The sequence below is a fragment of the Rhagoletis pomonella genome, unplaced genomic scaffold (assembly GCF_013731165.1).
Source record: "Rhagoletis pomonella isolate Grant_MI unplaced genomic scaffold, Rhpom_1.0 Rhpom_scaffold_00013, whole genome shotgun sequence".
In the NCBI taxonomy this organism is placed as follows: domain Eukaryota; kingdom Metazoa; phylum Arthropoda; class Insecta; order Diptera; family Tephritidae; genus Rhagoletis; species Rhagoletis pomonella.
This window is the reverse complement of record NW_023458567.1, coordinates 18,537,563-18,564,331: the sequence shown is the minus strand read 5'-3', so window position 1 is coordinate 18,564,331 and position 26,769 is coordinate 18,537,563. Positions and strand designations below refer to the sequence as shown.

General features: G+C 34.7%; 1 protein-coding gene across 2 annotated transcripts in view; it reads right to left on the bottom strand.

The window, feature by feature from the left end:
- Window positions 1-26,769, bottom strand: part of LOC118748912 — a gene marked incomplete at its 3' end in the record, with an annotated part of 88,280 nt that overhangs the window by 28,790 nt on the left and 32,721 nt on the right. For both annotated transcript variants that reach the window (XM_036483653.1, XM_036483652.1), the window contains 5 exon segments: window positions 7,884-8,043; window positions 8,110-8,454; window positions 8,521-8,820; window positions 8,897-9,018; window positions 10,201-10,275. In XM_036483653.1, coding sequence (XP_036339546.1) covers window positions 7,884-8,043; window positions 8,110-8,454; window positions 8,521-8,820; window positions 8,897-9,018; window positions 10,201-10,275 — 1,002 coding nt within the window.

The following is a 26,769-nucleotide window of genomic DNA, read 5'->3' as shown; positions in this document are numbered from 1 at the left end:
TTTGTTCTCCTACTAGTAATCGGTACAGCTGTGACATTTTAACACATAGAAGAAGAGGTAGCGGTCATTTCTACATACTTAACTCTTTTTTTTTTTATTATAACACTCTTTCAGCAAATGAGTGCTATGTACATTCATAAATCTTAATCTTAATGTTAAAATAAAGTATGTTTTATTTTTATCGTAATGGGACGTGATGAACAATATTTTTCGTCAATTCCTGTGGTGCTTAAATGAAAAAACGAAAGGGTGAGCTTGAGGGAATCATTGGGATCCGTGGCAGGAGAATATCTTCGCCTTGAAACTGGCCTTTCGAATCCTTGGCCATGATTTTTCTTTATTACCAATCGCATGTCATTTCATAGCTTCGATGCTTTTAAATTGAGAACCAAAATAATTGGTTAAATAACATCAGCTACGACAACGTGCGTAAATACTTAAATATGTATTGGCAGCAGCAATAAATAAAATTATAGTTTGAAAAACGAAAACCTCGCTATTATAATTTCCATTCGTACTGTCATCAGGTATGTAACTTGAGAAAAGAAATCGCTGTATCTTTTAGGCGCATCAATATTACATAGTTACATCCCGAGCTAATAAAAAGGAGGTAAAAAAATTTTAATGTTGTTGTTGCTGTAACAGCACACATATTCCCTAAAAGAATTTTTGGGGTGTGTTGCTGGAGTGACGGTCCTTGGCCATATATAAATCTGGGTCGTTCCGGGTACGTAGACCCGTGATCGTCAGTTGTGCTTCGTACGACTTTACAACAGTATCGATCGATTTGAGCGACGTCTCATTGTTGAATTTTGAGATTGGTTGCGTCAACATTTTGCTATCAAAATAGCTCGTTCACGTAGCTATGTATAGCTAATGTAATTGGCGCGCAAATTTGTGTAAGTGCTTTCAATCAAAGTATCTTTCGTGGCCACCAAGTTGCTGTTGCAGCGGCTACGAAAACCCCGCCCAGATAGGTTAGCAGTGTTGCCGTTTTAGCGCTTTGGTGGCTAGATTTAGCTACTACGTACTTTTTTTGGCCACATAAATTTAAAATTGCCCCTAGCCCTTTGGAGAATTTATTCATACTTGACATGAAAAAGTTCTATATGCTTAATTTGATCTCATTTTTTTTTTCATTTAAGTAAGAGATGAATTTTTAAACTAAGAAAGACTGATTTGTATACATGTATGTATTGTATGTTCCTTACGTTTTTATACATACATACTGTACAAGTGTTAGGGCTGTTAACTTATCTATTAATGATTTAACGATAGTTTAAAATATATAAATTTACGGCTATTAATATGCTTAATTGGTTAAATGGCCCATCAAGTCGAACGACCGTGTATGTTCTTATGGTTTGATTGTACCAGATGCTGGTGCGACTTCAAAAACTATTTGAAAAGTGGTGGAGTGGTGAAATTAGCTCAATTTTCTAAGCAAAAAGAATTTTGGCGGAAATTTCTTGCACTATATGAGTCAAAGTCGTGTTTGTGGAAGATTAAGTTCACGATATTGCAGTTGTGAATTAAAAAAAAAAAACAATGTTTAACAAAATGGTAGAAAAATTATGAAATTTCGGATCTAATCATTTCGATCTTTCCTCGACCTCATTTGGAAAAAAAAAATACTGTACAAGCATTCTGGTAGTTATATGCTTCGAGCTTAATGGTACAATCACTTGATGGAGCCAGCAAGCTGGTGTCGTATATATCCCCTTTTATACAAAAAGGTTTTTGATTGGATAAAATATTAGCTTTTTTCCAGAGTTCATTGTTTTTCTATACTCTCTCTTTCTTATTGAAAATGTTTGCGTGTGTACTTATACAGTGGTGGAAGAAATAATAGAAACTTTTTACTTTGACCAGTTTTGGCTATATTATTTTGTTTATTCGATGTTTAATATTTTTTTTGTTGACGCTGCTAGGCATTTCCTTCCATATAAAAAGAAATTTTGAGCATGGTCGAGCATACTTTATATGGAAGAAAATGCACAACCCCGCCAGCCAAATAAAATATTAAAAATCAATGCGATTTTCTAGCGTCTTGCGGTTTGCACTTTTACCTCCTAAAATTTAATGGGCTATGAAACTGCATACCCAAAATTAAAAAAAAAAAATCTGATTGAAAAGTTTGAAATTTTTGGGGGATTATGTTAAAATTTGTTGAATTTTTATAATTTTTGTACAAACTTTGAAATATGGATTTTTATAGTGTGTGTTATATATTGCGCTAGACTTTTATACAAAAACATTAAACATCGAATAAACAAAGTAATATAGCCAAAACTGGTCAAAGTAAAAAGTTTCTATTATTCCTTCCACCACTGTATGTAAGTAAAAATTTTTAGCTACCATTTTTAGCCACAACGACTTTTTTTAGCTCTCTTTTAACCCCTTTTTTGAAGGAAAAATGATTCGCGGCAACACTGTCGGTTAGTCCCTCAATCGTTATTGTAATCTCTACTTGCGGTCTGGCAATTCAACAAATTGCGTATCTCCATGCCATATAATTTTTCTATTGCAAATTTTCCGCAATTGTTCGCAAAATAATAATTCCAATGGATAACTTTGCAGCTTAACACGCATATTTACGGTAAGACATTTCTTCATGGGTATGACTGTTTCAAACATGCGTTCATTTCGTCCGCATATGTAGCTTGTGGAATGAACCGTAAAGTCTGTCTGAAATCAGGGGACAGCAGTAGCAAAACGCAACCGAGAACTTCAAGTGAATAATAATCTTACATGTCTGCAGAACCCAGGCGAATTTATACAAGGTGGTGTTACCGGTGAATATATGTTCGTTACGGTTGTATTGATGGTCAAAATGATGTGTTTGTTGTAAAAAAGAAAAAATCATATTACAACAAATTATAACAAACACATCATTTTGACAATCAGTACATCCACAGCGAAAATCTATTTTCGACGGTAACACCACTTTGTATAAATTCGTCTTGTGCAGAACTTGAACCATGCCATAATGCTTCTTAGGGCTGGTTTCTCCAACTCAACTTAACTTAGTTTAGCCACTTTTTGGACTTAAGTCAAAAGTTAGCCTACGTTTTACACAGCTTGTTCTTGACTTAGTCAAGAAAATTGGCTTAACTAAGTTAAGTTGAGTTGGAGAAACTAGCCCTTAATGTTGCACATTGCGTCTGGCTAAGTCCCTGCAATCCTCGATGAAGCAAAGTAGGTACTATTATTTTTAGATTTTTCAAACCCAAACCCACTTACACTGGTATTTTCAACAATGATTTTGGTGAAATTAACAGAGATATTAATTTACCTTAATTCACAAAAGCCCTAACCCTTTTTTCGAAAGTGCGTTTTTCATAGATTTTGCTAGGATATATTAAAATACACCTTCACTAAAATTTGAAAGTGTTAGTACCAAAAACAACGGAGTTATGCCACTTTTTAAAAATCCTTAGCTGCATACATGATAATTTTTTATGTTTTTTGCTTCTCTTGTAAAATAGAAAATTTGCTGGTTACGGCCTTTGCGAATTAAGGTAACGATTTAATGAAGTTACTAAAAATTTGGGTTGAAATGTTTAGTCATGCTATTTGTTTTACTAAACCAAGTATTGGCTTTATTAAAAATGTGCATTGTTGATTTTTTAACAGTGTTTTGTTATATTAACCACAAAGTTGGTGGCATGAAACAAGTTTTTAGTTTTATTAACCAATGTTTTTTTATATTAATCAAACAATGTTTTTTATATAAAACACAAATTTTACAATTTTTTTAAACAAAAAATTGGTGATACCAACCAAATTTTTAGTTTCATTAACCAATAGTTTGTTCATATTCAACAAACAAAAATGTGATAATATTAAATGATCCCTTGGCTGTTAAATAAGAAATGATTTGGTTTATTTTTCAGTTTTTTTATTTACAAAAACTTATTTCTTATTTAAGATTTTCCGTTATTTATATTACAAATGTTCAGCGGAGGACTTGAAAATTAATGTTTTTTTAAGCATTTCTTAATTTTCTTCCGATTTCAAAAGATTGAGAGTGCATGTCAATTGGATTACAATCAGAGTTGGCACTTGCTACGATTTTTCAAAAATTTTAATTTAGCTACTCCACTACGCTTCATCTTATTTTTACTACGTTTTTTTATCTCATTCAACTTGTGGGCAGTAACGATTTGGAAATCGATATTACTTTAAAGATGTGGTAAACAGGCAATGGCTTTAAGATTTAAATGGGTTATCCTACTGCAAATTATGCAAATAGCGCCTGAGCAACTACATCTGCAACACAAATAGGCACAGCCGGTAAAATTTTCACATAATGGAAGAGGCGCAATTCAAGCGTCACCCTTATCCCAATATCGTTAACAGATGGAATGATTCAACTTGCGAGATGGATACAAAGTTGCAGAAAGAGGTAGCAATGTCCAAGTATTGCAAGTCGAACTAGTTCCTTTTTTTAACAATTAATTGGTTGCCGATTTATTGCAAGCTATAACAGATCCCAGTATTGAGATAAAAGGCGAGTCAATATACACTGCTATATTTATTTAGTTTATTTTATGTTTAATATTTTTTTATAAAGGCCTAGGTAGTTATGCAACAAACATCATATAAATCCGCTTTTCAAATTTTGAACAAAAATTATAAAAATTCGACAGATTTTTAAACTTTTTTTCAGAATTTTGAGAAAATTTTGTGGTATGCAGTTTTGTAGCCCATTAAATTTTAGTTTAATAAAGTGCAAGTTTAATTTGGCTACAAAATACCGTTGATTTTTTTTTTTTTTTTTTTGCTAACGGTGTCACGCATTTTTTCCCACACAAAGTGTGCTCGACAATTTTTTTATATGGAAGATAATGCCTAGTATCGTTAACAAAAAAATAGTCAAAAATCAACGGTATTTTCAAGCCACTTGAAACTTGCACTTTATTATACTGCATACCAAAAATTTGTCTCGAAGTTCTGAAAAAAGTTAAAAAATTTGGTGAACATTTGTCGGTTTTTTATAATTGTTGTATAAAGTTTGAAAAAGAGATGTATATGGTGTTTGTTGTATAGCTAGCCAGGCTATATAATAAAATATTAAACATAAAATAAACCATGAAATAATAGCCAAAACTCCTCAAAGTAAGGCGAGTCTATTATTTCTGCGACCACTGTACATAGGTAAAGGTTTAGTTTTCCTTATTGCACTTTTCCGTACAAATCAAATTACATCCTCAAAAAAAAAATTTCACTTATTATTGATGAAGGTAATGAAGTAAGCGTCAAAATGTGCTCAAGTTCGGTAAAAAAGATACAAATACAAAATAATATATAAAAAGTACAAATATTATTGAAATATATTTTTTTTTTGTTTTAAATAGCATATAAATTTAAAATAATAACCTATTTGTACTTTTGCTGCGATTTTTTTTTACTACCACCCCTTTTCTGCAACTCTTTCGAATTCGGATTTTCAAACTTTCGAAATTCTAACAATGGCATTCCTTAAAACGAACTAGTAAGCTTTTTTGCGTAGTTTTGTACGAAAACAATTCTGTGTCGGAGGCGAGATAAAAGAAATAAATCCAAGTGTGTTTGCCGGAAATATTAGTGGTGTTCATTTAAAGAGATACATTTGCCTTTCGTATATACGATAATTTTTTCGGTTGTTGTGTCCAAACGCATAACCCGAATCTAAAAACTTGTACATACACGTGTAATCAAAGGATTAAAATTTAATTTAAAATAATTGTTTAAAATTTCCGACCGATAGTTCATTAATTAATTCGGTTTGCACTATGCACTTTTTTGTAAATTTCGATGTGGGTTCTGCGCAAAAATACTGTGGATGGCGCGGCCGGAGTTATATGCACAAGAAATGTTGTATGCTGTTGACATGCGGAAGCCCCTCTTCTCCGGCAACAAAGAAAGGAGAATTATACTTAGTAAGGGTTATAATACCTAAGCGCGTCCGAAGGCAGAAGCAAGCATAGGAGTTTGTGGTTGAACAATTCAACCAGAAGCTGACATAGATGCGTCCATGGTTACTATGCCCGACAGCTCCGTATATTTTTATGAATTCTACTTCCATAGCGCGCTCTTACTCTGCTGCTATAATTGCAAATGCAATAGAATCGTTTCCTTCAAAATATGTAAAACCAAACAATTTTACCATATATAAGCACTTGATCAATGTTTTTTAATTCCTTTCCACTTTGTTTTCCTTGATACATCTATCTTCGAAAAACAACTGATAGCTGGCAATGTTGCACAGGTTTCCGCAAGGGTTGGAACATGTCGATTTTTTGTTTTACGTAACGTACTAAAAAATAAGAATGACGAAAATTCGGGTTCCAGAATAAGGGTGTACGATTTTTCTGGGCTTTGGCAACGCAATCGATTTCGTGAGGTGCCAACCCTGATTACAATATATATAAATATTATTATCAGTGCAAAAAAAGATTTTATTGTGCATAAAAACATATTTGTTATAAAATGACTGGGATATTGGATACTTTTTGTGTTTATGTACTCTCTTTATGTAGTACCACATAGTTTTTATGTTAGCTTGGGCGCACTTAAGCCTAACATGTGATGTTAAAAAATGTTTTATCTTAAAATGACAACAGATCGCTGGTCACACTAAAATCTTTCATTCACTTAAACCAAATAAACATGGCTACGGGTTACTAATCAAATTAATAATAAATCTATTTCGCATGTCTTACAAAATTAACGACTGTGGAAAGTGCCGGAGATGGATTGTCAAATTCAGTTTCAATTTCAAAAAAAAGTTGCTGTATAAACAACCATGCATTTTGACTTGCGCTTGGGTAAGGTAAATTTAAAATATGAAAAGTTTTAAAGCAAGCAGATAAGCACTTCGGAAATGAATCGAATTCATGTAAGACTTCGTCGATGGAAAGATAAAATTTTTTTAAATTGTATTGAGTGGGACCGACAACAATGACTGTTGGCTGTGTTGTGGCGTTAGTTTCTATACATTTCTTCCTGATTTCGTTCAATTTTGTCTTGTAATTGTTTATACAAGTTAAGTACAAGGCGAAACTTTCTTGTCCGTCAGATATAGTGAATTTACCCCTAGCTTCACCATTCGGTTTCTTAAACCGCGCTGTAGGAACAATTACGCTGTTGAGCAATTTCGCAAGAATGTAATCCTCGCCGCCTAAAAGTAAAAATAACGGTCAAAAAGTAATGTCAATTAACAAGGAACGGATTTTATGGAAATCGCATTTTTTTCTGCTAAAGAGATAGAGTATATTCGATTAGGAATGTCCACGATTTAGCTTTTCCTGATTTCATATATACACATTTAATGTTTTTTAAGATATTTGCCTTTTTTGTCTTTGCTACCTTTAATGTAAAGGACAAGGAAAAAGCCCTTATTCCTGATGATATGAAAGTTTTAAACGTTCCATATTTAAAATGGGCACCACTGGTATCAACTCGCGTCGAGCGCACGTTTAGTACATTCAAGGCATTTCTTCGCAAAAATCTAATGAATGTGCTGCCAGAAAACTTTAAAATGCATCTTGTGGTTCAATGACACTACAACTATAGTGATTAAAGTTTTGTTAGTTGAAAACTTGAAGGGAGAAAATAGTCAAAGATTCAAAGTAGGCATTTTTCAAATAATAGTAATAGTCATAGTTTTTCTCTTTTTATTTGTAAAATAAACATTTCTAAAATAAATATATTTTTTGATTATTTTTCGGTTCGTGTCTTTTTTTTTAAGTGCCTACTTTTGCCTTTTTTGCGATTCCTAGTGCCTTTTCCTGCCTATTTCGCTATTTTATTTTGCCTTTTCTAGCCTATTTCGTTACTTTATTTTGCGTTTTTTATAGGTCCTAAAAATCCGTTCCTTGTCAATTAATTCCTCTTACTTGAATTTCGGATCTCTTTACACACAGAAAACTCTTCTCTCGACTTCGTATCTTTGATGTTTACTTCATAGAACTTGCGAATTTGGTGTTTAAAAGTTGTCCATTTCTCCAGTAGTTTATTTCCTCTGTCGGGATATTTTTCGTCAAAGTCATATTCAATCTTTATAAAGATATTTAGAGTTATAAATGAGTGAAGAGAACACATTTTTTCAAATTACGTAGTTACCAATTTATAACCGAAAGCTTGTTTGAAAGATGGCCACTCATGTAAAAAATCGTTATTGTCGTTGGTCCATCTTGGGCCCTTTTGACGTAGTGGAAGAGTTCGCTTCCAAACATCTGATATAGTAAACCCACCGTTGTCCGCTATAATGCTAAGTGCTGGTTCCGATTTTAAAGAATTTTTCAATTCAATGAGCTGCACTTCATCAAACTCTTCCACGTCGCATTTTTCCTCGTAAGAAGTCAGACATTTTTGAATTTTACGCCGCTTGGTCTTGAAATTGTGATACTTATCATACAATTTTCCTCCGGGATTTTTTCTCGGTCCTCTGGGAATGAAGTAATAGTCCTAATAGGTAAAAGCAGAATCTTTTCATGTAATAAAAGTATGTAGAAAATATTCATAAGTGCATACTTTTTTTTCAGTTGGAAAAATATTGATAATTTGTTGAACTATGTAGGAGAAATCTTTACATTGTAATTTCAAGTTGCACGCAAAAAAATTTTCCAATAATAGTACGATTAACTCCTGTCGATGAACTTCCATTATAAACCTGTTTGCTTTAAAGAAATCCAAAATAGCTCTCCCGTTATCTTGAGCTTCTAATATCGTTCGTACACTTGGATTCGAAAGAGATTCGTCGGGTCTTTGGCTTTCCGATAGCCAACTTTTGATTGGTGTAACTATAGATATGTTTTCATCATCAATTTCGAACTTGAAAAGCAGAAAAACGGAAATCAAGGAGATTATATATTGTTTGAAAAAATAATCGCTGTTTTTTTTAATTTACTTCTCTTTTTTTCCAAGTTAATAATTTGCTCCTGAATTCTGCTCGGATTCCAATAGCAGGTATCATATCTTTAATGTCTTCCACACAAAGGTATTTTAACCTATCCACAGTCACTTTGTTTGCTAAACAGGAAACAATAATTTTACAAACACATTCACTTAGAGAATAACGCATAGTAAAAATTATTTTTTATTTGATTATAGTTTAAATATGTTCGTATTAAAAGATAATACTTCCATACCAAAATTTAACACGCACGTATTGAGTATACACTGAGGGAAAAATAGTAAAATGAAGCATTTTGCACTTCACGGATGGCGTTTTGCACTTCACGGATGCTTTTTCATAATTGAATAATCGCGCCCTTACGTGAAGCGCGAGTGAACGCGTGGAGAGCATTTTGCCGCCCATATTTAAAAAGCTGTTGTGTCGCAATTAGTAGTCAAATGAATTCAAAATAATTTTATTAAGCAAGTATGAAATATAAACTAAGCGTTAGAGCAACATTTATTAAAGTTTTACTATTGTATATAACATCGCTTGATCTTTACAAATGTGTTGTTTGAAAAATAGCATGCAGTTTTTCGTCCCGGGCGACAAAATGCTCATTGCGCGAGCACTCTAGTGTTAAGAAAGTGTATGTATGCCAAACACGCACAGCGATGACTACTGTGTTAACATATACATGGTACATGTTTATCTGTACAAATGCACTAATCGCGTGCTGTGGTGTTGATTCAAACTCAACATTTGAAAGCGCCTTTACATTTCTGGCTGTAGCTGAGTGCGCAAAGATGCTTGCCACAATTTCTTGATTTCCAGAAGTCAGGGGGTTCGAATTCCATTGCAGGGAACATGCAAGCTAAATATATATAAATTTTTTTTGTTTTATCTTAATTATGAAAAAGCATCCGTGAAGTGCAATACGCCATCCATGAAGTGCAAAATGCTTCATTTTAAAATGGGCGTATTTGAATGGAATATTTTCCACTATACAGTACTTTCATTCACGTTTTTAGTAAGATCAAATACGCTTTCGTTTGATTTTACTATTTTTCCCCTCAGTGTACATAGTCCAAAAAATGTCTTTATTGGAACAGAATAGCGACCATGTATGTAATTTAGGAAGGGCTTGTTAGAATCAATTTGATCCTTTTAGCAAATCTAAAAAAGTATGTTTTAATAAAACATTTAAGGACAAAAATATTAAATTTTCTTTGGGGTTGGCGAAGATCGCTATCTTGTTACAAAAATGCTGTTGGTTAGCGATATTGACGAATTTACTTAAAAAAAAAAACATATACCTGTCAACATCGGCAACACATCCAAGCAGTTCCACTCTTTCAGTTGATTTTCCAACCCATCCATTTTTTTCTCTTCTAAAAAATCAAATAAATAAAAATTTCGTTCAACAGTCCAAAAATAGGTAAGATTAAATGTTCATATCTTCTAAACAAAAAATACATACACTTTAAAATTTGCATATAGGTGTTTCTATGAAAATTTAAACCAAAAACGTAAGTAAATGGGTTCAAACGACTTTAAACTTAAAATTTCGTATTCAGATGGCGAAAATGTTATGAAAACACGAAACGGTGGAGAAAAACTGAAAAAAAAATAAATTATATATCGTTACCTTTATTCACAAAGGCCCTATCACACACATTTTTTACCTCACAGGAGAAGCAAAAAACATTAAAAAAAGAGTATCAAAAACAGGGCTCAGATCGTACGTCGATCAGTCGTGAACGAGCAACTCGTCACGTCAAAATGCATATTTCGGATTATAGCTGTCGTGAACTACTGCTCGTCTCGTATAACGATTTACTAGAGCAGTACGTTCACGACTGTTATAATCCGAAACATAAACAGCTTTGTAATTGAAAATTTAAACTTACACATACGCATACTTTGTTATATATAAAAAATATCTATCTGTACTTTTAAGTCGCAAGACTGTAACAAATAAATAAATAAATAAATAAAAATAAATAAATAAATATGCAGTTTTACGTGACGAGTCGCTCGTCCCCATTGCCCCATTGGAAATTTTTAACCAAAATTTATAATTTTTTTCTTTCTTTATCAAATTTAGTAATTTATTTTTCAATTTGGTAACTTTTTCGATTCGGTCCTCGGTCCTACATGTTTGTTCAGTAAGGTAGATCCCCCCTCGCATAGCTCAATACAGGCTCGTTCTGATTCTCCATTAGGAAGTGGCGCGTCAGTATTCATAGGGAAGGCCATATCATTTCTTTTTAAACTTAAGAGCATCGATTGGCTCTAGAATGGTGTGATCTCTAACAAATTCTTGCTATTGCTAAATCTGTTTCGTGGACGGTTGTGGGTGGTCGTACCTTTATTTGTCCATTCGTCAATATCCAGGTGTATCCGGATGTTGATGTTGAAATGGTGCTGCGAAGTTTGAGGTTATTATGATAATCCTCTGTTACAATGAAGCGTATCCAAGACTCTGTGAATGATCAGATGCCTTCAGTTTTTTTGTGGCATGAGCCTTATAGAGATGAATGTACATTAGTGGTGCACACTAGGGCATTCAATCCCGCGAGGATAATCCCGGGATTCCAGGATCCCGGACACTTTTCCATGTCCCGAAATCCCGGGATTACTGCTCCGGGATCCCGAGATTTTTACTGATTCATTTACAGAATGAAAGAGATGTTGAAAACGAAAAAAGGAATTCATTTGACATGAAACACGAGAAATACAGAACACCAAAATTTGGATTCAAAGTGAACTTGAGCCATTCGCACTTGGAAGTGAATTTCAGGACCTGCCTGAAAAACTGTACTTGTTCAAATATTTTGAGCAAAAACTGTGTAATAACGGTAATCTGGTAGCAATTGAAAACAAAACAAGTACGAGCAGCGCTGTCTTCGGCTATGCCGAAGGCTTCATACCTTTTATGAACATCTGAAAATTTTACTTTAACAGATAACTGCATTTGAAACAATCTATATATTCACGGCACACATAGATAGAGATACATATAAAAAAATCATATCTTAACAATCAGAGGTATGGAAGATATACCTTATATAGCACCAATCTAAGTGATTTTGACTGCTGTGTGATCGGTATGTAAACCGGTAACACAATTTAATGGGTTTAGCTTCCTACATAAAGGAGATATATCGTAAAAACTGGTATCTGAACAATCAGTGGTATAAGAGATAAAGCTTATACAGCATAGATTTGGACGATTTTGTCACTAGATTTTGTATTATTATTTATAAAATAGCTTACGAAATTTATCGGTTTTAGCTGTCCAAATAAAGGAGTTTTTTAGTAAAACCCCATATCTGAACAATCAGTTGTATGGAGGCTATAGGTTATAGCAACCCGATCTTCGCCATTTTTACGGAAAGTATTCTTTAAATAATGAGTGACAACAGTACAAAATTTCATGTTCCTAGTTACTTAAATGGAGGAGCTATAACGAAAAATCTCATATCTGAACAATCAGTTATATGGGAGCTATAGGTTATAGTGGCCCGATCTTTGTAATTTTCACTATGAGTTTTCTGTTGATAATGGGTGGAAGTATTGCAGTATTGAAGTTATGACGAAAAATCTCATATCTGAACAATCAGTTGTATGAGAGCTATATGTTATAGAGGTCCGATTCTTCTGGTTCTGACAAACGATTAATACATAATAAAAATAAACCCACCTACCAAATTTCATCCGGATATCTCAAAAACTGAGACTAGATTGCATGCAAACAGACGGACAGACAGACAGACGGGCATGGCTAAATCGACTCAGCTCGACGTTCTGATCATTTGAGTATACATTTTAATGGGTCTATCTCTTCTTATTCTGGTACTTACAAACATCGCACCAAAGTTATAATACCATTTCATGCTCATGAAAGGTATAACAAGCTTTTACAGTGTGGCGGAGTTGTTCTTCATTTTACATACATACTTTGTTGACCTTTTTTTGAAAAGGATTTCTGCAAATATGTATGAATAAATGTTTTTGACAAGTAATATAGATATTTTATAGTAAAAATATCATAATAATAATATAATACTCTTTTACTAAGGGGCATTGTGCTCCCCTAAGACCCAATGTGGTGACATGAATCTGTATGGTTTGAAAAAGGCGAATCTACTGTAAAATGCAAAAGGTTGTGAAGAAGTCGAGATCCCAAAAAATCTCGGGATCCCAGGATTAGAATTTTTACATCCCGAAATCACGGGATTGTTAAAATGCTTCGGGATTGAATGCCCTAGTGCACACGTGAGCCAAACGGAGCCATGTGTACAAGTCATGTGTTCGAACTTCGAAGCTACCGAACTTTTGCGGTGCTAGCAATCAGCCAGTTCGCATTTGTTCTTCACGCAGTAAGCAGCCAGTGTTGTCATTAATAAAAATTGTGGTAGATCTCTAATATACAAGAATGATAGAATACAAGAATGCGCATTCCCGATGGCGATGTCATATCTGAATTAAAAGTAAACAAAGCCCAATAGGAGGATAAAATAAAATGTCGGATTGGTCCACTATCCTAATATTCCCTTTTCGCTAGAAAACGTGTTTTAATTGCTCCAAATTGTAAAAATAAAAATTAATAAATAAAATGTAAACAAACGGTGATGTCAGTGAAAGTATAGTGAATTGCAGTACATTTAAAGTTTTGAGGCGTTGCTTTCTATAAAACCAGAATTGTCAAAATCGGCGAAACCAAAGTAGCGGTTTGCGGCTGGCGCCACCTTTGTTCGCTACGTCGTGTGATAGAATATTTCTATGTAAACATGAACCACATTTGTAAACTTTTTATTAAAGTTATTAAGTAAAAATTAAAAAACAAACAATATATCAGGTCATGAAGTAGTATTCAAGTGTAGATACGCTGCATTCTTATGCACTCCGTACATTACGTTAGGCACGTAGTTTCCTCACTCCGAAATGAATCCGTGACGACTCGACTTCTGCACACTTGCGCGCCGTGTAGAAGTCACCAGATAATAAACACATTTGTGATAACTAATTTTCTTGCTATTCCTTTTTTTCAATTACTCACTTGAATCTTATTGTAGCGAAATACTGCAAAAATGTGTTTGGTTTAATACAATTTGCGTGCATTTCCATACCAAAACATTGATTTTAGTTCATTTTCCCTTAAATATAAAATAATTTGATAAAAACTGAATTTCGAAAAACAAAAATGTAAACAAAAAAATGATTTCAAAACGCTTAGCGCTCGACAACGAATGCATGACGACTCGACTTCTGCACACTTGCACGCCCTGCATAAGTCACCAGCTAATAAACACTTTCTACACATAACACATTTTCTGGCTGTTCTTTCGCAACTACGCACTTCCTCAAATATTTCTGCTCCGAAATATTGCGTAAACGCTTGTGGTTTAATGCAATTTGCACGAATTTTAGCACGAAATCATTAATTTCCAATTATTTTCTATTGAATTGACAAATAAATTTTATTTCCAACACAAAAAAGTAAACAAGTGACGATTTCAAAACTGCTAGCGCCTTACAATGTTGGGCGCTTCGATTCATGAAGCTTTTATGATTAGGCACAAACATGATTTTGAATCGTTATCTACAGAGCTTCATTGAAATACATGGGTTCGGCATAAAAGCTTCATACTTTAGTATGTCGAAACGATTACACTACTATGATTAGGAGCTTAATGTGCGGAGTGCCTTAGGCACTGCGATTCATGCAGCTTTTATGATTAGGCGAAAACATGATTATGAATCGTAATATACAGGGTTTCTTTGAAAAATATGTGTTCTGCACAAAGGCTTCATACTTGAGTATGTCGAGACCATATATGTAATACTTCTATATTGGCAGTAAGCTAACTTCTCAATGTGTAAGCATTCCGAAATCAAAGCGAGTACTTGAGTGCCATTTTTGTATATGTGTTGTGTACTTGTTTATTTATAAACGTATGTGTTCCTTTTCTTTCGTACTTGTTTATTGATATATCCACGATTGAGAGAATACAAAGGTTGCGCCGATCATGGACCGCTATTCCTCTCTTAACGAATTTGACAGAATCGTCGTTTGCATGACGTCACACTGGTGCATCTTGTTTACATTTTCCTTGCAACATTTTTTCTTCTTCTTCCATTCTTGCTCACGTTTTGGCATTTCTCTCTCGCAATTGCACCAGTGTGACGTCACACAAAAGTTATTCTCAAAAATCCTTTCTGATCGGCGCAATCTTGTATTCTATCATTCTTGGATATATCTGTACTGTAGTGTTTTCGGACGATACTAGCTCTTACTGCCAATATAGGAGTATTACATATATGGTCGAGACGTTTACATTGCTATGATTAGGCGCGTAATGTGTTTTGTTCTATCGTAAATTTTTCGATATTGCCGATTTTCAGTTGCGTGCAAAGTGCTTGTGTATGCTTCGGTGACCTTTTCATGCGGCAGTTCACAATTCACAGGCGATGTTGTATCGCTAAGGAAATCGCCTCCTGTGAATGCAGCTTTATTATTTGTGTATGCAATAGAAATTTGGAATTCCTGGTCACCATCTTCAGCCTTCAACTAACACAACATTCCCAATTCACGACTTACTTTTAAATTCATATTGAAGAGAAAATTGGCTTTTCAACTTTTGGAAAATTAGGTTAATAGTTTTATTTCAGTAATATTGTGGTAGTTTTTTAAAATATGTGGTACCAGATCTACCACAATTGTAATAAAGTGGCAACACTGTAAGCAGCTCATGCGTAAGTTGATTTGTCGAGTACACACATGCTACCCAACAAACACTGGAACACACATTTTCAAACGCCTGAAGAAATCTTATTTCTCAATTTGATTTTCAATTTACCATTTGAAACTAGAATTTTTCTCAAATATTGCTTATCAACTAAATGGCTCCTCAACCACGCGGTCCCTGTTATTCGCAATTTGTGTAGCGGAAAATCGATGCTTGTTCGAGTGAGTTGAAATGCATCTAATTTATGGATTTGATTGAAAATTTATTGATATTATTTTGTGATTGATCGTGTTGAGACTGATCTGCCGACATAAGCTACTGACTGGCCATTAAAACTTAAAACCAGGGACGGTAATTATTATGAGTAATCAACGACGCTTCCGTCCCAGTTCTTGGGGATTGTAGTGGGCTAATAAGCTACGGCTTTTACTCCATCGCGGTAAAAACCACAAAACGTACCTACAAGAGGAGACGGGCAACGCCTCGAGTGGACCTGGTGCCTCCGAGTCGGCATCGGTGGCAGACAGCGCGGGGTCCACAGGAAACACCACAAGTGAACGCGGGGACCTACCCGCGTCAGCTACTGAGAGTACTGCCTACGTAGGGTCGGTCTACAGCCGATGGGCAATGTTGGACGAGGACCAGCTTCTGGTCTCCGAGCCGGCGGAGAAGGACAATGACGTCACAGTCATTACAGCCGCCGAACGGGAGGAGCTAAAAGCGATGGACATCACCGACCCTGAGGATGGTGGAGATCCTACAAATTAAGCTACACCATTCCAAGGCAGCCTCGGCTGCCCTTCTTCTTCGCCTCAGCTATAAAGCAGGGGACTCGATTCTAGTCCAAGAGCCTTGGATCGTTAGAAACGAGGTTTGCGGACTGAACTCTGATGCCTACCATGTGGTAACAGCTCCAGTAACAGGTAGGATCAGAGCTTGCATTCTAATTAAAAAAGTATATTCTTATTTTTTACTCTCCCAATACAGCGACGAGGGCACTGTGTGCATCAGCGTCCAACTGAAGGAGGGCGTGTTCTGGCTCGCAATAACCTACATGGCCCACGACAGCCATGTTTTTCCACCCTATCGAATGCTGTGAAGGAGGCAAATCGCAAAAAACTCCCGGTCATAATAGGAGCCGACTCTAATTCGACACCAACTCCCGAGGTGAGTGTTTACTTCACTTTTTTACTCCTTTATATAATCCTACTGTATGTAACCGTGGGAACAATCCCACCTTTGTGACCTCTGCTTTGCAATAACACAAACGGAAATAACGCAAATTTGTGTTATTTCCAAATTGAATGTGAAATAACACAAATTTGCTTTATTTCATTTCTCGTTGAACAATAAGACCAACTTTTAAACTTTATAATTGAGTAATATAGCAAAATAGTGCACATATATAGGTACATTTTGCAAAAAGTAGTACGGATTTGTAAGTATACAATTTTGAAAGTGCCCAGCGTCGCGGCGGTCCGCGTTCGCGCGCCATCACGCGCCGCGTTCAACGCCGCCTCGCGTACCCCGCCCCTCCTTTCGCAATTATGCACTGGTGGCATTATAACCGTTTAGAAAAAAGAATAATATTAAAATAACACTAGTCACTTCAGATACTGCTTTTTAATGTCCAAGTAATTGGAATTATTGCTTTTTCCACCCCAACCACGGTGGAAGTAATTAGAGTGAGAAGAAGTGAAGTAATTAGAGTGAGAAGAAAAATTTTGTCAGAAAATATTTAAAGCATGAAAACTGTTTTATTACTTCACCTGTTTATTGCGCCATGGTTCCATGCAAACATTTTAAGATTTTCCAGTGATGATTTGAACATATTAAAGAGCATGCAGATAAAATTCATACAAATGCGCTATGTCCAATTTTCCGAGCAGTTATTAAAGACGCATTCCCTATATTTTGTTAGACTTTTCATATGTAAAAATATTTTTTGAATACTACTTTCTTTATGAATTCTTTGTTTAATTGTATTTTTGGAATACCCCGGTTTTAGCAGTGGGACCACCCTCCCCATTTTCCAGATAACTGGGATGATGGCCATGAACAGGTGGAGAACCTTGGTAAGGTAATCTACTCCCACAGGACCCAATTTTTTCAGCATCAGCATGTATATAAGGCTGGGTCGATTTTGTATGGGAAAAAAAAAAAGCATTTGACCGTATTGTAATGGTAATATTATGATGTCTTAGGTCTAAACCAATTGTTATTGCCCACGAATGACTAATTTAAAACTTATCTTTAGCCCGCGCAATTGAATCAAAGTGTGTGAATTTTGAAAAGGAAACTTTGGCTTGTAATATCTATGGAATGGGTTAATTATTATAAACAGGACGATATATCAAACTAAGGGTTATTAAATTTAGTACCTTACGTTCCTTTATCATTTTTCAATAAGCCTACAAGTTTTTAAGATATTAAGATAAAACTTACAAAAACTATAATTTTCCCTTATGAGTTTTCAATTCTTCAGCACTTCAGCAACCAAGTGAAAAATACAAAAAAGTAAGACGAGATTTATTTTAAACGTTTTAATGTTTTCGGATGTTCATATAATACTAAAAGGACCAAGGACTTGGGTCACGCCGATTTGGTCAGTTTTCAAGATCGTGGTGAATGTAGTCAAACATGTATTGTCAAAGATTAGGAATCGTTTGATAAGTTAATAGTAGTTTCGAGCATATAAGTATTTACATACATTAACATAATAAAATAAGGGTGAGAAACGCCCATTTTAAGTCCATTTATGCAGTCTTGAAAGTTGGTGCGGAATCGTTTCATAAGTCACCGAAGAAGCACATTTTTCGTTATATGAAAGTAGGGGAGTGCAGTAAGTGTTTAGATATAAAAAAAATATTTAATTCCATTATGTGAAAAAGTGGCTGTACGTAAATGCAATAGTCTTTAACATATCCTGGGAAATCCTTTTGAGGACTCCCCCATTGGACGATATTGCTTTGCATTCAGCTTGAACGAAAAAAACACTCCCTGGCACACTTTTCTGTAATCCGGTTTTATTTAAAAGTTATTTATACAATTGAAGAGACATTTTTTAGAAAAAAACTGGAGATCCACTTAAGCTTTTCGATATAACTTTGGTAAATGTTAGTCGATCGGTACGTAATAATTACCAAATTGAAGGCGAGACTTACTGTTACTGATTTATGATAATAATATGACGAAAATCGTTCAGATTATAAACAAATTATTATAAAAAAAAATAAAATGTTGAACAAAATTGTTTGTAATTTTCCTATATTCGCAATTTTTATATTGTATGCATAAACATAAGTAAACTAATTAGTGTTTCTAGAAGTTGTGCCTGTTCAGTGTTTCATATTCATTCGCATAAGCAAAATTTTTCCACGATGATGGAAAATAATGGCTTTTCTATTAGAACTACCGAAATTGCTCCTAAATTTGCGAAAATTCGCAAACTATAGCTAATATTAAAAAAAGATTAGAATATTTGGAACCAGCGACCTAAATGCACGCCAGCAATATTAATACTCTTTACATCTTTCGACTATAGGCCAGTGCAATTATCAAGAGAACAATTAAAACTGTATTGAAAAAAGACAACTTTGATACTAACGATAAGCTAAAGGGCTGCGAGAGATTATTTTTGACTTTATAGTTTGCGTTAACGGGGACATTATCTAACAATATGCACCAAACCTTTTTGCTAAACCCAGAATTTTTCTTATTCGACAAGTGTGCTGTGGGTCACTTGGCGGTCGATGCGCGGGCTCTTACAATTAAAATAAAATACTAATAATTTGCAAGCTTGTTGATGACTTCATGACACAATATATTTCCACTATTACCCAGGGATTTGAGAAAAATTAGATTTTCGACCCGCCCTAATGCATATACCGTCGGGACCATGGCTTTGGAGGCTTTCGAGCCTTCTCGATCTTCACCGCTGGTGAAAATAAAAGGCGCACTTTGTGTTGGAAGTTTGTACAGCCTTCTGGTCACTCATCGTTTGGCTTTGTCCGCCGGAGGATGCAGCGTAAATTTTCGGCTACAGTTGCTCGCGCATCGCTCCGCGGTCGCGGTCGCCGAAAGAGATTTCAACTCTGTCGTCACGCTTCGTCGGGTTGGACAATGACCTCACGGTTGACCAAAGCTTGCTCATACCAAAGGCGAAGTTGCAAGCCTTCAGATCCTTTTCCCACTTCTTCCGCTTATGTTCGCTCACAAGTTGCCGAATCTCCGAGTTGAGATCCCTAATGTCGGGATTTTCGTGATCGGCCTGACGAAGGTTGTCACGCTCATCCGAAAATTTGGGCGGGTTTCTGAGATACATCTGTCTGGGATGAAGCAGCCTGCAGCATGAGTAACAACCTTGCGGAATTTTTCGCTCGCCTACTTAAACGTCGGTTGGTGGGGGGAGGGCTTTGGAAAAGTTGACATAGGTTCGGTGTTAGGCGGAATCAAATTCGGCTGGTTTATCAATCGTGATGACTATGGGCAGAAGGTCAGCATAAGTCGCCGCATTATGCTGTTTATCAAACCAGCGCTTACAATTGTTGTCAGGCGAGCTGCAGCAGCTGCCCATAATCCTGGTGGGCGTGACGTCGTTCATTGTGCAGAATGTCGAATCGTCTCTCTGCTCAGACAAGTATGTTCCCCTACGATCGTTTGACAGGCTTGAATGCCAAAGATCATGGTGCGCATTGAAGTCACCTACTATCATACGGTTTTCACCTCTGAGGAGCGCACCTATTTCAGGGTGATATCATACCGAGCAGCTGGTTACGGGGAGTATATAAGCATTAAATACTTCGAGCAATACCCTGACATTCTATGATGGTCTCCCTTCGGTCGATGTCTGCTTCGATGAGACGATACTGCACGGTGTGGTGCGTAATGAACGCTGGGCCACTAACATTATCTCGCTGGCGATCTCGATGGTGCACTTTGTATCCAGTGCAATTCATCAGTGTTGAATTGCTATGCAACTTCGCCTCTTGGACCGCAGCTTTAATATTCCATGCCGGCCCTTGAAGACTGTTATCTCCTCGATCTTGCTCTGTAGTCCGTTACAGTTGAATTGTAATATTTATCTTCATGTGCCTAGCAGTGTGACCACTTTGTAATTCCTCAAAACGTGTGGAATTTCGGGTGCGGGTGTTTTTTTAGAATTTTTATTTTGAGGAATTTTTCCTCGATATATTTGCAGATAACAAATGCAACCATGTTTTACTGAACAGAGTTGTTAAATCACTCTGCGAATTTTTGCACTAAAAGTTTACCGAAGTTTTATAAAGAGCGAAATACACCACACAAGCGGCTTGTCACACATTCTCCAGACCTACGTTTCCCATTTCTTCATACACCATGCAAACAAGACTCGTTCAAGTAAAGAATTTTAGTGTTCTTCCGGTTCACAATGTAAGAGTTTGGTTTTCTTATATTTTTTCTCTCTTGCGTCCTCATTCGGTGAAAATTCCGTTGTGAGGCAATTTTACTATACACAACGGTTACTAATACAGCGGTTTTGTTCACTTTTCCCTCAAACGGCTTGTCAAACCTTCAAACACCCCCATACACAACAGAAATAGCTTTAAATCTGTATTTGCTGCTAAATATTCAAAATGTTATCGATAATTTTTTTTCTTTCCATCGTTATGCCTTCACTTCACAGCCAGAGCATGGCTTTTAACCGATTCTGATGAATATGCGTGATTTAGCGCTAGTTTGTAAGCTGACCAACCGTCCTCCTTTAAGGAGGATTGTCCCCCTCAAACGTGATTTGTCCTCCTCAAAAATATCACCGTGCGACAAAAACCAAAAATTTTTAAAACACACCAAAAAAAATCAATATATTCACAAAACTAGGAGCCAAATATAGTATAACTGCGTTTTTAATTTTTCTCTCTGACGTCAGGATTTTTTTTAAAGGACTTTGAAATTTCCAGGATATGATTGAATAGAAAAAATTATTTAAAAGATGTGGTGCATTGTAGATTAACAATATGGGTATCAAACAAAAATTTAATTTTTGTAGCACCAGGACGAGCAAATGTTGAAAATGTCATTCTAAAACTTTATCCTTGAATATCTTTGGAAAATTCCAATATTTATTTTTGAAGAAAATATATGTCAAGGACTAATATGTAAACTACTACATCCTCGAATTTCGTCCTTCTAACTTTATTAGTTTTAGATTAAAAAAGTTTACACTTTTTTTTATAAGACATTGATAGTTACAATATACTTAAATGAAGATACTAGAATCATTACAGTGTACAGCACTCGGCTGCGTATTGGACCAAACCATTTTTTTTTAAAGATATTGAGTCTCAGGTAAAAAAGTAATTTCTCCGTTTTTCAAAGTTAGCCTCCGAAATCGAGATACATATAGGCCTTCGAAGTTCGAAATAGGATCTTTGGTAAAAAATTATTTTTTATTATTATGTGTAAATAAATAAATAAAAAACTAAAAATACAGTCGTACACCGTATCGTTGTAAATGTGGTTGGACCCCCTTCTTCTCTTCTGATATGCATATTTGTATACTTTGTATGTAAAAATTATAGAAAAAACATTTAAAAGGAAAAAAATACCCGTTTTTATAAAAAAAAAGTATTTTAAACAAAAAAATTACCAAGCGACTTTTAAAAAGTTGATATCGTTGTAAACGCAATTAAACTTTCTTTCTTCTGATATGCGTATTTGTATACTTCGTATATAAAAATTTTAGAAAAAACACTTAAAAGGAAAAATACCTTTTTTTTATAAAAAACAAAAAAAGTTTGGTATCGTTGCCGATTAAACCCCTTTTCTTCTGGTATGCATATTTGTATACTTCGTTTATAAACATTTGAGAAACAACACTTAAAAGCGAAAAATACCTTTTTTATAAAAATATTTCAAACAAAAAAATACAAACCGAATTTTAAAAAATTGGTATCGTTGTAAAGGATGTAATTAAAGTATTTAAACCGTACATCATACGGTCAGTTTGTTCTTTTAGAGCGCATACATGGTTCCAAAATGACGATTCCAGTATCTTCATTTATGTATAGTGTAACTATCAATATCTTATAAAGAGAAGTGTAATTTTTTTTTATTTAAAACTAATAAATTTAGAAGGACGAAATTCGAAGATGTGGTAGTTAACATATTAGTCCTTGACATATATTTTTTCAAAAATAAATATTGGAAATTTCCCAGGATATTCAAGGCTAAAGTTTTAAAAGGACATTTTCAATACTTATTCGTCCTGGTGCACCCAAAAAATTATTTTTTTTTCTCTTCTACAGGTTTTTTCCTTTAAATTGATTCCCATATTGTTAATTTACAATGCATCGAACTTTTTGAAAAAATTTTTTATTCAATCCTACTCTAGAAATTTCAAAGTTAAAAAAAAAAAATCCTGACGTAAGGGAGAAAAACTAAAAACGCAGTTTTACTACGTTTACTATATGTATTTGGTATTGTGAATATATTGGTTTTTTCGTGTGTAAAATTGACTGTCGCAAGGTGTTATACATTGAATTGATGGATGTAAAGTCAGGTTTATAAATCAGATATTTTTCTTTAAAACTCAGTTTCGAATCGATAATAGTTTCAACAAGGTTGTTAAAATATTTTAAATTATACTAGAAGGGCGATTCAAAGGCGTATTACATAACAAATGCACGTGCTTACAGAATACTTATGTTATTTTTTATCATACACGAAAATTAAAAAGAAAACAACTTATTGTTAGTCATATTTCCAGTAAATCGTTGAATCTCGAAAGTTCTTAACCGCAACTCGAAGAAAGGATAAGCCGCAGCGCGCAGATTTTACCCCAAGCCTAACCGTAAGGTTTATTTTGTACCTTATTTATGTATATATACTTCATAATGTATGTATGCAAATGAGCGATGTATAAAAAATCTATGATGGAATTTTATTTTCTGCTACGATTTCTCACGTCATTTACTCCGAAGCCTTTATTAAAACTAAAAACTATGCGAATTTTTAGCAATTTTTATTGGTTTTACGCAATTTACTCGAAATTTTGTGAAAGTAGAAGTGAAACGGACCTCAGAATCGGATTCAGCTGGTCGAAATAGATGTCGGTAAGTGGGTCTAGTTAAAAGCATGCAGCACTTTTTAATCGGCCTCCGCACACTGGACTGCTCAGTCCGCCTAAAACCGGTTTTGTATGGATAAAGGGGGAAGGGAGTTCGAGTTTACCTCGTTCGTTTCAGTCCGCGAAAATCGCAGATTGACGGCGGATTGACACGCACACATAGACAACATGTTTTGTATTTCGTTTTGTTTGCACGTGCCACATGCACTAACAAAATGAAGCGTAGTTCATGTATACAAAACTGAAACCTTTTTTCGGCCGACTGCCCAGTCCAGTGTGCGATTGAGTGGTGGACTAGCAGGCTAGTGCGCGGAGGCCCAATAGCTATTATTCTGATCTTTTTGTTTACCTGAAAATCTTATTTTAAGTTTGAAAACCGGAAAGAAATGTATTTAACGCTGTCAAACGCCGTTTTCTCGATTAAAATAAATGGTAGAAAAGAAGCCGTTTTGGTAGGTTTTTGAAACAGCTCTTGGTAGGAAAGAAAGTTTTTCTGTGGTAACCCTGACCAGAATGCAAGCCGCGAATATTAGGTTAGCCTGTTATTCAACCAATTTCGATTCAGTCTGCTTTCATATTTCTCGAATACCACCACGCTTCGCCGTTGAATATTTTTATTCGTAATTTTAGCGCGTGGTTGCCACCTATATGTATGTAACAATGTCCAAAATGTCTGAGAATGAGTGCCAATTTAAGTGCATGTACTAATAAAAATTAATTTCTTAATTCATTATTTGTATCTATTTATTATCATTTTTTATTATTTTTATTTTTTATAATGGACAAATTAAGTAAAAATTTTAAACCCGTTTTCTAACACGCATAAAAAACGACGCACTTTTGTACAATTATAGAAAAGTGCCAACTCTTAATCAGGGCGATTCACGAATACCATGACAAAATGAGATCGTGTTGGTGTACCCATCTATGTTCTAAAGGATAGTATGTTCACACGATAAATAATATAACTTCAAATACAAATGTCAAAAGGACAAACGTCAAAAAGGAGGGACACTTTACATAGGAGGACATGCCTTACAAAAGGAGGATCCTCCCCCAAAGGAGGACGGTTGGTCACCTTAGCTAATACAAATATTTTTTAAAAGTATGCGTATTTTTAACGAAAATTATTTGTACATCACTATTATATAAGTAATTTGTGTTATTTCTTATTACCCTGAAGGTATTATATTCGTTTTTGGTTTTAAAAACTATGCTCAACAAGATCTCATTTTTAAAATAAAAGAGTTATTAGTCGTCTCGTGAATTTTATTAAAAAAAAATCTAAGATTTTTGACGTTTTTTTTTAAATTGCTTTTTTTGCAATCTGGACACCCTGGTAATTATGTGCATTTGTATGTAGGAATAAATCGATACCATCAAGGTATTACTCAAATCAGTACCCTGCCAGCCACGGCTCACCACTTTCCCCTGAAAATCAAACGATTTACAACTACATTCACAACTTTTTAGTCATCTCACCCACACACTTACAAATTTTTTGTTCGAACTGTCAAAAAAATGTCCCTTTGTTAGAGCTACATACCCGATAAGAATTCGTACTCTAATAAGAATTCTATGCGTTAGAGCGAGCAAGTTAGAAACATCGGCGTTTTGATGACAGTATACATACTGTGAAGAAATGTCGCTGCGAAAATTTTGAAGGTAAGGATACGTATTTAACAATTTTATTTAATTAGAATGTAATTTCTTCTTTTAGATTGCAAAACAGCAGCGACTTAGTCACATTCTTAAGGTAGGTATTGAGACTTTTTATATGTTGATAAATTTGAATTGATATTTTTGTTTGTTTACAGATTTGGGATTCACCATCAGTACCTTCAACGCTTGCATCTTCATCGCCAGGAGCACCATTAAAACCTTCTGCCCTCAGCTTCTTCATCGCCAGAGGCACCACCAGTACCTTCTATCCTCAGCTCCTTCATCGCCAGGAGCACCATGGGTACGTTCCGCCCTCAGCACATTCAACGCCAGGAGCACCTTCAAAGTGTAGGTTAAACTTTTCAAATTTTGCAAAGTTGTAAGAAAACTTAATTTTTCTGAACCACTACAAATGATTTGCAACTCTTAATATATATCAAAAGAAAGGTAAACCGATTACCTTTCTTTTGATTATAACACCGTTAAAATCGCTTTACGTTTTCATAAAAACTTTGCAACTTTTGTAAACAGCTATATATAAGCAGTGAAAAAGTGGTAAAATTTGGAAAATTGTAACGAAACTGAATTTTTGTGCACCATTACAAATGATTTGCAACTGTTAATATATATTAAAAGAAAGGTAAATCGATTACTTTTCTTTTGATTATAATATTGTTAAAATCGGTTATCTATTTTATAGAAATTTTGCAACTTTAGAAAACATATGTAAGAAGTGAAAAAGTTGTAACATTTTGCAAAGTACTAACAAAACTGAATTTTTGTGAACCAGTACAAATGATTTGCAACTGTCAATATATATTAAAAGAAAGGTAAATCGGGTACCTTTCTTTTGATTATAATACTGTTAAAATCGCTTAAATTTTTTATAGAAATTTTGCAACTTTTGAAAACAGCTATATGCAAACGAGTAGTAGTAATAATAAGCAATTAAGCAACCACATATGTATGTAAAAATATCTTTATTATTAATGTTAATTGTAATTTTTATTCATAATATTGATTACTAACTATTTATATTAGGTTAACAATGTATTTTGAAAAATAAAATTTGCAAAATAAAAATCAAAAAAAATTTTAAGATTTTTTATTTAAAGTTTTTAAGGTTATTTTGAATTCGCTGTGAAGAGAATGCAACCCTGCGCCAGCTGAAGTGGGCAATGCTAGACGAGTGCAGCTATATGTTTTCCTTACGAAGTATCTGAATGAGTGCGACAGTGATGCAAGGCTCACACGTATAGGGGGAAAGTGGTGACAATCTGCACACCGCCCATACAAATGTCACCAGTTTTGTCACCAGTTTTGAAGTGACCGAAACCCGCGGTTTCACCAGATTTTTCACC